Source organism: Pan troglodytes, chromosome 2 (assembly GCF_028858775.2).
Source record: "Pan troglodytes isolate AG18354 chromosome 2, NHGRI_mPanTro3-v2.0_pri, whole genome shotgun sequence".
Classification (NCBI taxonomy): domain Eukaryota; kingdom Metazoa; phylum Chordata; class Mammalia; order Primates; family Hominidae; genus Pan; species Pan troglodytes.
The window spans coordinates 8,317,019-8,328,536 of NC_086015.1; the positions used below are offsets into that span (position 1 = coordinate 8,317,019).

General features: G+C 34.7%; 1 protein-coding gene across 10 annotated transcripts in view; it reads right to left on the minus strand.

Annotated features, from left to right (window-relative positions):
- Nucleotides 1-11,518, minus strand: part of SUMF1 (sulfatase modifying factor 1) — a 636,667-nt gene that overhangs the window by 442,475 nt on the left and 182,674 nt on the right. For 2 of the 10 annotated variants that reach the window (XR_010155071.1, XR_010155072.1), the window contains exon 9: nt 9,364-9,426. The exons of 5 other annotated variants lie outside the window; for them this stretch is intronic. Coding sequence is in view for 3 of the 5 variants with exons in the window: in XM_054681391.1 (XP_054537366.1) it covers nt 9,385-9,426 (42 nt within the window). In the remaining 2 variants the exon portion in view is untranslated. Of the gene's footprint in view, nt 1-2,423; nt 2,782-5,393; nt 7,824-9,222; nt 9,427-11,518 lie in introns of those variants that run through there. 3 more of the 10 variants (XM_054681391.1, XM_009444775.5, XM_063805298.1) reach the window with 3 other exon arrangements.

Below are 11,518 nucleotides of genomic sequence, written 5' to 3' on the forward strand. Positions count from 1 at the left end.
AATACAGCAATGTTTAAAAACCTTGACAAAATAAGTATATAGATCTGGACACAATAATCTCCCACTGTCTTAAATAAGTTCACACTTTCAGCCTTCAGGATGTTCTGAGGGAAGATGGGGATGGTGGAAAGGAAAGAAAGATGAGGTAAAATATCAAACACATCATTTTAGATCTGGAAGACTTTGGAGGTGATCTAATCCAGTGGTTCCCAAACCTTGTCAGGCAGTCAATTATAGGCAGAACCTGCTTAATAAACTGTCCTCCTCACTCCCAATCCCCCAATCCCTAAACAAACTGAACATCTGTATTTTTATCAAGTTCATCAGGTATTCTGAAGCACAGGCAGGTCTAGGAACCATTGATATAGTCTAATCACATTATTTAATAAAGGAGAAAAATAAAATTCAAATAAAGAATGAAGACAAAATGAAAATACCCAGGTCTCCTTTCCCAAAAGCCTGGTGTTCTTTCCACTACCTTATCAACATAAATTATAATTACATATAAATAATATGTCTAACATTAAATTAAAAACCCCTTACAATTATTTGGATCAAAGGAGAAAGATTACCCAGGACAGTACAAGAAAGTGAGGGTCAACTAGAGGGAAACTTACATCACATAGAGAGATCCAGACCTAATAAGAAGAACAGAGGGAACTGGAGGACAAGAAGCAAGAGACAGGAAAGACAGGGATGCTATGCAAATTAGTGAGGGAAAATAGACACAGTAGGACCTTGAATTAAACTCAAAATGAAAAACGTTTATAATCTTTACATCTAGGAGGCTCAAAAGAACTGGCATAAATGAGAATGACTTTATATGTTCCATTTCTGTATTACACTTTCTCAATCAGCATAATAATCTGTGGATGGACAGATTGCAACAGAGCACTATCAGCAGTGTTAGAGTACCTCCATTAAATAATAGGCCAATAACCAGGTCACCACAGCCTAGGAAGAGCTTCCTCTGGGGTCTCCCATTTCCACAGGTACCTTTAAACAGGGCCCATCCAAAGTTTTAAGGTATTGATGTGGTAATCTAATCATCACTATCATTATCATCAAATTATCATCATCAATTAAAAAAATGCACGCAGTTAAAGTACAGCAGTTATCAAAGGAAAAAATTATGTAGAGAATGTTGGAACTACAAAATGAATTTCTTTTTTCGCTACAACACAAGAAAGCAGTTTGGTCCCAAGTATTTAAACATGTTAATTGAACACCCAGATTTGTTTGGCTGATATTTTTGGCACGTTTATTTTCTTAATATTTCAATAGAACAAAAGGACTGCAACATCTTTTTGGATGGCATATGAGATCAAAGGACAAAAGCAAATTTTAAAGCCTTGGAAAAATATTATGGCATGTTCTATAATTTATCAATAATTATCAGTGAAGTAGGTAATAATCTTGATATATTGTACCAACTACCTTATTAATTTGATGGAACTTCTGAATTTTGTTTTCCATTGAAGGAGATCAAATCATAGGACATGCATTAATCTCAAACCTATTACCTTTAATGAAAGGTCATTTAAATTTGGCTATAATTTTAAAGGAGAAATTGTTAGAATTAACTACTGATAAAAAATTGAAGATGAATTTTGAAAATACAGGATGACTTGCTTAATTCTGAGCAAAATTTTAAAAAGAACATCCTGAGCTTGCTAAACTTTTCTAAAAATCTCTTCATATATAACAATCAAATACTTCTATGAGACTGGTTTCTCTACTAGGAGTGTTATTAAAACAGACAACAGAAACCATTTAGACATACGTTATCTCCCTCAAGTGGCATTGTCATCAGTCGAACCAAGATTAGATAAATTAACAAGCAAAAAGCAAGCTTATTTGTCACATCGATGGCAGTGAGTCTTGATATACATGGTATTCTTTCAAAATGGGTTATAGGTATATAATAAAAGAAACCCCGGGTTCACTTTTAACATTGTATTTATTTATAATGGTGGAACAATAAAAACTTCTAAAAATAATAAAAATTCCCCATAGTAGCTATTCTCAAATTTTTTGATGCCTTTTACATCACACAAATGATTGAGGATACCAGAGTACCCTTTAAGAACCACTGCTCTGTGTTAATCATCTAGGCTTTGTAGTTTGTATGCATTTCTAATTTTATTTTTATGATAATTTGTTTTTACTGTATTTTACAAAAGTATTGGTCTACAAAGGATTGGAACTTTTTTTTAAACAACTCAGAACTTGACACTTTTGCCACATGTAGTTTGAGAAGAATTGCTCTAATGCAACCCTGCATGACTAAGTTAGACATTTCTAGTCTAACACCAGCCACTTCATTTGACAGATTATTAGTATTACACTGAAGTACTATATGAAAGTCATGGTAACCTAAAATAGTTCATTAAAAGCCAGATATGTGAAGAAAATCATGTAAATACCTTTAACCTTTTATTGTCAATTTATAATCTCACAATGTAGAAACAAAACAATCAAGGGCCTCTAAGAAGACATATATGGGTTTTTACTAGCTAAAAGAATGAAAACAGCCTGCATGCCCATCAACAATTAAATAGATTATGACACAGTCATACAACAAAATAGTATAAAGCCATGAAGAATGAGGTAGCTTAGTGTGTGCTGATTCACAACTCTCTCCAAGATATACTGGAAAGTACAGAAGCAAGTCACAAATAGTAGGCGCTATGATCCAACTTATATGAGAACCAATCTGAGGAGATGCCATTGAGCTGGGAATGCATTCTCTGTGGGAGGTGAAGGTTCATCACAGCAGAGCTGGAAGCAATAAATGCAAAAAAAAAATAAAGCCATGTTGTGTTTATACTCTGACAAGAGACTCATAATACGAACCAAGTTACATATGCCACCTCAGCAGGCTGGAAGTTAATTTTTTAAATGGAACCACTTTTTCCCACTTCCTGGCTTTATTTAGGGAACCCATTTCCTAAAATTATCAACTTTAGGATGCATAAAAATTAGTGTACCAGATGGCATACACACCAAAAAACTGCATGTACTATATCTTATGAGACACTTTTTAAAGATTTTTAAATTTAATTTTGGCTATATATTCAAGCTAACTTTAAAGAGTCCTTAAAGCTGTATTCTTTAAAGGATGTGACTCAACTGTAGTAAAAACATATACATAAGAGATGACACTAGCCATCTGTAAAAAGACAACAATTCCAGTTTTGAAAACCACTAAGACAGTAGATTTTAAGTGTTCTTACCACACACAAAAAAGATGTTATGTGAGGTAGTACAGATGTTAATTAGTTCTCTTAAGCCATTCCACAATGTATACATATCTTAAAGCATCATGTTGTACATAATATATAGAATTTTTGTCAATTAAAAATTAAAATGTTTTTAAAAATTCCAAGAGGCATTTTATAAATGCACTACAAATGTAACCAAAGATGTAATCAAGAACACCCCGGGGTCCTAAAAAGCTTTAGCCTACTCCATTTAACTTAGGTTTGCTTGGTGCATACTGTATGTTGTGGACAACTGGGAATTCAAAGATGAAAAGTGCAATGGCTCTCTTCAAGTAGCTCATGGTCTAGAGGTACTGAACTTGAAGTACCTTGACTTAAAAATTTTTTTTATAAAGCAAGATAACCTAATAGAGGAAAAAAAAAACAAAGAGGCAGGAACCCCTTATGTGAGAGGAAGGCTTTATAGAGAAGGTAGCTTTGAGATGAAAATTTAAAAGGCTTGCGTATCAGTTTCCTGTGGCTGTCCTAACAACACACCACAAACTGGGAAGTTTAAACAACAAAATTTACCGTCTAACCATTCTGGAGGTTAGAAGTCCAACATCAAGATGCGTGCTGGGCTCTGCTCCCTCTGAAGGTGGCTAGAGAAGAGCCTGTTCCAGGCCTCCCTCCTAGTGTCTGGTAGTTCCTTGGATTATGGCAGCATAACTCCAATCTTCAAATGGCATTCACCGTGTGTGTGTGTGTGTGTGTGTGTGTGTGTGTGTGTGTTCTGTGTCCAAATTTCTTTTTTTGATAAGGGCACAGTCATGTTGGAATTAGGGCCCATCCTAATAATTTCATCTTAACCTGATCACCTGCAAAGACCCTATTTCCAAATAAGGTCACATTCACAAGTACTAGGAGTTAGGACTTCAACATCTTTGAGTGGGGTAACAGTGGGGGTGGGGGGGCCACAAATCAATCCATAACAGCTTGTCAAATGGAAAGGCAGGGACTGGGACTTCTGGGCAAGGAGAAAAGCATATACAATGAAACTGCACAGATAAGAAGAGCATGGTGAAGAGTATAACATGCCCTTTGACGGAGCTCCTCTGTGCAGGTGATACAAGCCACAGAAAGACCACTCTACTTGCACTGTGAAGAATAGATGTACAGGAGCTATACTACAGACAAGGAGACTCTTTGTGATGTTATTATAGCTTTGATTCAGGGAAGGGATGATGGAGAGGGTTGATTTCACTGTGAGAGAGAGAGAAAAAGCCAGAGAAAAGGAAAGAGAAACTGAGATATATTGATCATCCACATTGGCTACTAGCTGTAAGTTACCTCATTTAGTCCTCATAACAACCCTATGCCATAGATATTGATAATTCCATTTTTACAGGTAAAGTAACTGAGACTCTCAAGTTTAATCCAAGGCCACACACTTAATAAGTAGCAGAACCAGCGCTCTGAGACTTGTCTGACCAAAAAAGCCAAAAAATCTCAGACAGATGTTTACATTTCAGGGATGAGAGAAAATAATTAGAAGAAGTAACAATTAGAGAAGTTTAGAATAATTTACATATTAAACAAACTTTTGGGGAAAAAACAGGGGGAAAGGAAAATAAATATATGTATTTACATGAAACAATTGGAAGAGTTTACAATAAACCAATAAAAGTTATTACCTGGAGGGTAGAGTGGAAGGAGTACAGAAAGAAGAAGAAAAGTGGGAACAGGAGTGGAAATGAGACTCCTTAACACATATTTTTATATTCTTTTGAGTTTTTAATCCATGTGAACATACTTCCTCTTCAAAAAAACAACAAAAAATATTTCAGAAAGAAAGACAAATTCAGTAAAATAGCAAAGACAAGCCAGAATGAAGAAGATTGTATAGGTATTTAGAAGCTGGCTTAAGTCTTTTGGCAAAAACTTACGACCTTAATTTTATTTAACATGACTGATTTGTCATTATCGTGATACATTTAATGTTGTCTAGAGCAAAGAGAAAACATCTTTAAAGACTCTGTGTGGGTTGAAAAGACAGTTAAATCCAGTAACAATGTAGGAAAAATTAGAATCAGTAATCCCTATTATCATTTTGTTAAACCTCTAATCTCCATGAAACATAAAATCAATGTACTTACCCAGCTGCAGAAAGAAATCACATTCAGATGAATACAAGGGAAAAAGCTTTATTGTAGTTTTACCAGAAGAAATACCTGGTTGCTAATAAAATACAGTACTAAGAATTTTGAATTTTGTCTTTTAAAGGGAAGAAATATACAGAGGGAAAGGGTGTGGAGTTAATACACTGCTCTTCTTAATTTCTACAATAATTAGTTAGAATAAAAATCAATTCACACAAACCTTCTACAATTTCTGTACTCCCTAATTCTTGGCTTATCAGAGCAAAGAAATAACTACTTGGCACTGCGAGTGGGGAAAAATCCTTATGGTAACATGAATGGCTCTTAGACCACAGTTATTACAATTTCAACCCTTTTACACTAAATGGCACTTTCAGTGAAAATAATGATACCAGCGCAAGAGTGGAAAGTGGGAGAACTGTTGCTCAGTCAATTCTTATTTAGAGAAAGATTTTAAAAGAAAATCTTATTTTGAAACTTAAAGGTCATAAAACACTCTCTTAAAAGAAGGTGTCTTGTTTTTGTCCTGCGTCAATCACATGTTCCTTTCTCCCATGACTGCCTTTGGAGACTTAATATCTCCAAACATACTACCAAACAAGAACTCCAAAAATGTCTTCATTGACTGACTACTCTGCTCAGTGAAAAATTATTTTTTTATTGGAAATGGCTGTCAGAGCTATTTTTATTGCTCTCCTAAAGGCTCAATCTGTAATCATGTACTACACTTCTCTACTCTGAGAACAAAATCAATTAGATGACTGCCTCTCTTTTTCAGACTGCATATTATGCCATTTTAGGAGCTCAGACTGTGGACCTGAATGCAATTGATGACCTGCATTTGGTGCCTCTCCCTTGAGGATCTTTAGACTCTTAGAGATAGAGAAATAGCTAAGGAGAGAAGGCTTGCAAACCTGCTACAAGTTTGTTCCTTTTCGTTCCAATCTCTTCAAGAAAACCACCCCCACTTTCAACTTCTAGAGGCAACAATGAAGCACAGAAAACCTTGTGAAAAGGAATTTTCAAATGCCCATTTGTATTAAAAGACACAAGTATCATTTCATCCTTTTATTGTTGTTAAAAAAGAACTATACGTTCAACTAGAACTATTTGGCAGTCTGTGGGATAAACTTAGGGGTCCTTAATGTTAGCCTGTCTCCAAATATTAATACGTTCTCCAACCCATCTGAAATTTCATTAAATTTCATTAAATATTTGCCTTTTCTTGGTTAAAGCTTTGACTCCAGGAACCCTTTGTTAAAATTCAAATAAGAGCAAAAGATTAACAAATTACAATAACCTAAGTAACGAATACCTTTGGAGGGATCAGTGCATGCCTTATTTTCCCACATGGTAACAGAGAAAATGGCCAACAGTATATATAGGCTTTAATAAAGGAAAAAAGCATAATAGAAGTCTAAGTATTTGCCACTACCTAAAGAGGATGGTGTTATTCACCAGAAAGGGATTGACTTAGTCCATTCAAGCTGCTATAATAGAATACTGTAGACTGGGTAGCTTATAAATAACATAAATTAATTTTTCACAGTTCTGGAGGCTGGGGAGTACACCATCAAGGTGCCAGCATATTTGGCGTCTGGTAAGGGATCACTTTCAAAAAGACAGTGCCTTTTTGCTGTGTCTTCACATGGTAGAAGAGGGACGGGATCTCTCAGGGGCCTCTTTTTTAAGGGCCCTAGTCCCATTCACGAGAGATCTGCTCTCATCACCTAATCATCTTCCAAATGTCCCACTCCCCATTATCATCACCTTGGGGGTTAGGATTTCAACATATGAATTTTGGGAGGATACAAACATTCAGACCATAGCAAGAACCCTAGAGAAAATATGAAGGAGGAGCTAAGAACGCAAAGTGTTAACAAAGAAGGTGGGAGGCCAGGAGCAGAGGCTTATGCTTAGAACGCTAGCACTTTGGGAGCTGAGGCAGGCAGATACCTTGAGCCCAGGAATACAAGACCAGCCTAGGCAACATGGCAAAATCCCATTTCTACAAAAAAAAAAATTAGTCACGCATGGTGGCACGTGCCGGTAGTGCCAGCTACCCAGGGAGCTGAGGTGGGAGGATTTCCTGAGCCCTGGGAGGTTGAGCCTGCAGTGAGCTGTGATCAAGCAACTGCACTCCAACCTGGATGACAAAATGAGACTCTGTCCCAAAAAAAAAAATAAGTAAATAAAAAATGAAAGGAGGAGGAGGAGGAGAAGGAGGAGAGAAAGTACAAAAGAAGGGGCTTGCCTTGCTTTTCCATTTTGCCACAGGTAGCCCTGGCATCAAGTTTGCATTTCCCACATGTGATTGATCCACTTTAAAAACTATCTTTGATATATATTTTACTCCAGTGTGATATTTTCTTGCCACCAAAAATGTCTTTAAGCTGGCTCTTCCTAGGCAGTCACACTAGCGTCAACAATTACTTCAAATCAGGAAAGGCAAAAAAAACTCCTGAAAAAAAAAATAGTACCATAGATTCCAACCCAAAATATAAAGAAGCATGGGGGGTAATTTGTTATTTGGGATTATCTGTGGTGCTTGTAAATGAGAAAAGCTAAGATAAAGGGATTATTTAATACATTATTTTTCCTGTAAACTGAATATCTTAGTAAGCAAATGTTACTTCCAATACAAAGATTTAGCTGATAACTTTGATATGAACATACTTTATGGTAGATTTGCTAAGCTTTCACCCCCATTTATAATAAGGTCTCTAATAACCAGCTGATCATCTTCGTCTCACAAGTAAGATGAGGCTTTCTTCTGTTTCTCAATAGAAACTATCACATTCCTAGAACTCCATGAGTGCAGTTCTCCTGTCTCTAAGCCACCGAATAAGGCAGCTGCATTATCTCTTTCATAATTCTTGGGTACAATTATAATTATAATAGGCATAACTATAGCCAAATCACTATTCTCCATAAAATAACTTACGCTTAAAATAGTTTGACTTAATAGTATCTCCTCTTTCGAAATTACTAATAGCAAGGGCTGTATATAATACTTGCATTACTCCTAGGACTATGCTCTGAATGAGTATCTTTACAAAGCACTTTTCTGAAGAGTCTACTCAAAATAATAAAGTGGCTAAAGCTAAATACCAAAATATTAATGATGGTAATTGTCATAAAAAGCTACAGGTGATTTTTCTTTTTTGTGACTCTCTAGAGTTTATGAATTTTCACAATGAGAAGGCATGATTCTTATAAGGAAAAAATGTATATGGTTATTCCTAAACTTTGGCAATGAAATTTCCCAAACAAGATTAATCTCTCTACATGAATACAACTCGTATGTAATATTAACAATTCTTCTCTAGTATTTAGTACTTTCTTCCATATATTCTATTTCCTTGTATAGGTATGTAATAGATTACATGCTCTCTGAGGATGCATTTTGGGCCTTACACATATTTGTCACCTCATACAGTACCTCATAGTGCCTCATATTTGCTAAGTGATCAGTACTGTATGAGGGATGAATGATACTTCCAATAACAAAGGTTAAAGTTGATATATTCATCCAAATGCACACAACTGCCAAAATGTTGAAATACTTCCATACTAATGGATAAACACTATAATAGCAATGCAATAAGCAAAAAAAATTAACTAAAAGTATAAATTATAATTTAAATTCATTAATTCAAGCTAATAGTCGGAGCATGTTGTCAAATAAATCCTAACTAGGTCCCCCACCAAGCAGGAAATTAGAAATACTTGCAGAAATATCCACCTGTTTGGCCCAGAGCAAAGTATGCAGTAAGAATGTATTGCACATTCTTTACAAGACTCCTTAAGAGTATCACTCATTTGTTACATTCTTAAATTACATAGTTACCTCCATTTTCAAATTGTTTAGTTTTTTCTCTGGTTTTTATTGTCAGTGCACTACAATTCTTGTGTAAGTAGTAAGTATGTAGCTTTTTAACATTTATAAATGGAAAAATTTATAATAAAATATTAAAAACAAATTATCAGAATAAAAATACCATCAAGTTAGGGCAAGCTTCTTATTGTTCCTTTTGCATGTTATAAACATGAATTTTCCGCATCTATAGGAAAACAAAGCAAAAACCGTATTAACAAAGAACCAAGGCTGGGAACATCTTCTAATACAGCACAAAAGCAGTAACAGTCTAGAAAGTCTTTTTATGCTTTGCAACAATCAGCGCATAGTAAAACTAATTTTAGCTCTGGAATGAAAAACAACTTATTTGAAGAAGGAATATGATTGGTTTATTTTCTGAACAAAATGAGGAGTAAAATGGTGCTGAAGGTTTTATTGTTTAAATTTCATTTTCATCACACCAGCAGTCATGTTCTGTTAAAGCCCATGATTCCAAGAGAAAATGCAATCATTAATGAGGAAAATATAAAAGAATATTACAAATAAGTTTCGCAAGTTAAAGCTTATAAAATAATAAGTTCAAAGATGTTTTATCAGTGTCAATAAGGCAAATGTAAAACATTAAGATCCATCATAACACCGTCGTAGCATATAACACCTAACATACACTTGTAAAACTATGTACTATAGATAAAAATTATGAAGCATTTTAGACATGAAATATTTACACAGAACTTAAAGAACAATGCAATGGGTGTATCAATGCAACCTAGATTTATGTTTTAGGTTATTGTAAAACCATCTATTGCAATGTTCTCAAAGTGTGGTCCAGGGATGCCTGGGATACCTGAGATCATTATAGGTGGTCTGCAATGTCAAAATTATTTTCATAATAATACTTAAGTGTCATTTGCCTTGTAACTGTCATTCTCTCACAAGTGTATGTGTTTTCCAGAGGCTACATGACATCATCTTTCTCACAGCTAATGGAATGTGTGCTATATGTTCCTAAGTTTTTACATGTTTTCAGTTTTAATTCCTAATATGTTAAATATTGGTAGATAGAACAACACAATGCAAAGCTTTCAGGGGGTCCTCAACTATTGTTAAGAATATAAAGGGAACCTGAGACCAAAAAGTTCAGAACCAGCAACTTAACAAAATAAGAAAATAACCTTTCAGAAATTGAGGCAGCAAAACATCAGTTGTTCACAGTAAAGATTCAAATGTTTCCCATTACACTGTCATGTCAAATTTAAAACTTTTGAAGACTACTTAATGGTTTCTGTTGATTTTGTGGAGCTGGGAGGAATAATTTCTGAAATAATATAACAAAATTATTTAGTAAGTTCTTGAGAAAATGATTTCAATAAATAATATTCACATATAAATCTTTACTGGATTTTTACAGGCAATACAATGCTAAGGAAAAAGTCTAGAGGTTTAGCCAAAATTCTAGCAAATGTTAAAAAATATTTAATTTGATGCTAAGATACCTTGTTCAATTACCTATGGATGATTCCATAAAAGGCACAATATTAATCAAGTTCTCACTATATTTTTTCTTACATGCTTTCTGTTTATTACCATACTCTAATAGGCAATCTGCAAAAAATTTAAATAATATACCTTAAGAGCTCAGAATTGAAATAATGAAAAATGGAAAAATGTTTGGGCCTTAGTCTTAAGTCTAGACTTAGGCTCTAAGTCTGGAACTGCAAGTTCGAAAATTGTATCAGACTTTATATATTCACTTTAATGGAAATTATCAAATAAGAACAATTAAACCTAGGAAATACACCATTTTTTGGAGATTTGGTTTCAATAAACAATGTTCTAGCAGAATTCTCTAACTTCAAGAAGTGTCTCACTCATGTTATTATAGTTAACACATTACCTTGACAAAAATAAATGTAATTTATAAAATTTTTAAAAGTAGCTAAAAAGAGAAAACATAAATTTTTAAAAATTAGACAATTTGAAATAAATAAGTAATCAATTTCAAAAAAGAACTATTAGATGTAAAAATGCATTTGTTTCTGATGATAAATGTGAATAAGATCATGAATTTTTAAAGTTGTTTCAATTTATTGAATCCTAAAACTTGGCTGAATTGGCCGGGCGCGGTGGCTCACGCCTATAATCCCAGCACTTTGGGAGGCCGAGGGGGGCAGATCACGAGGTCAGGAGATCGAAACCATCCTGGCTAACACGGTGAAACCCCGTCTCTACTAAAAATACAAAAAATTAGCCAGGCGTGGTGGCGGGAGCCCGTAGTCCCAGCTACTCGGGAGGCT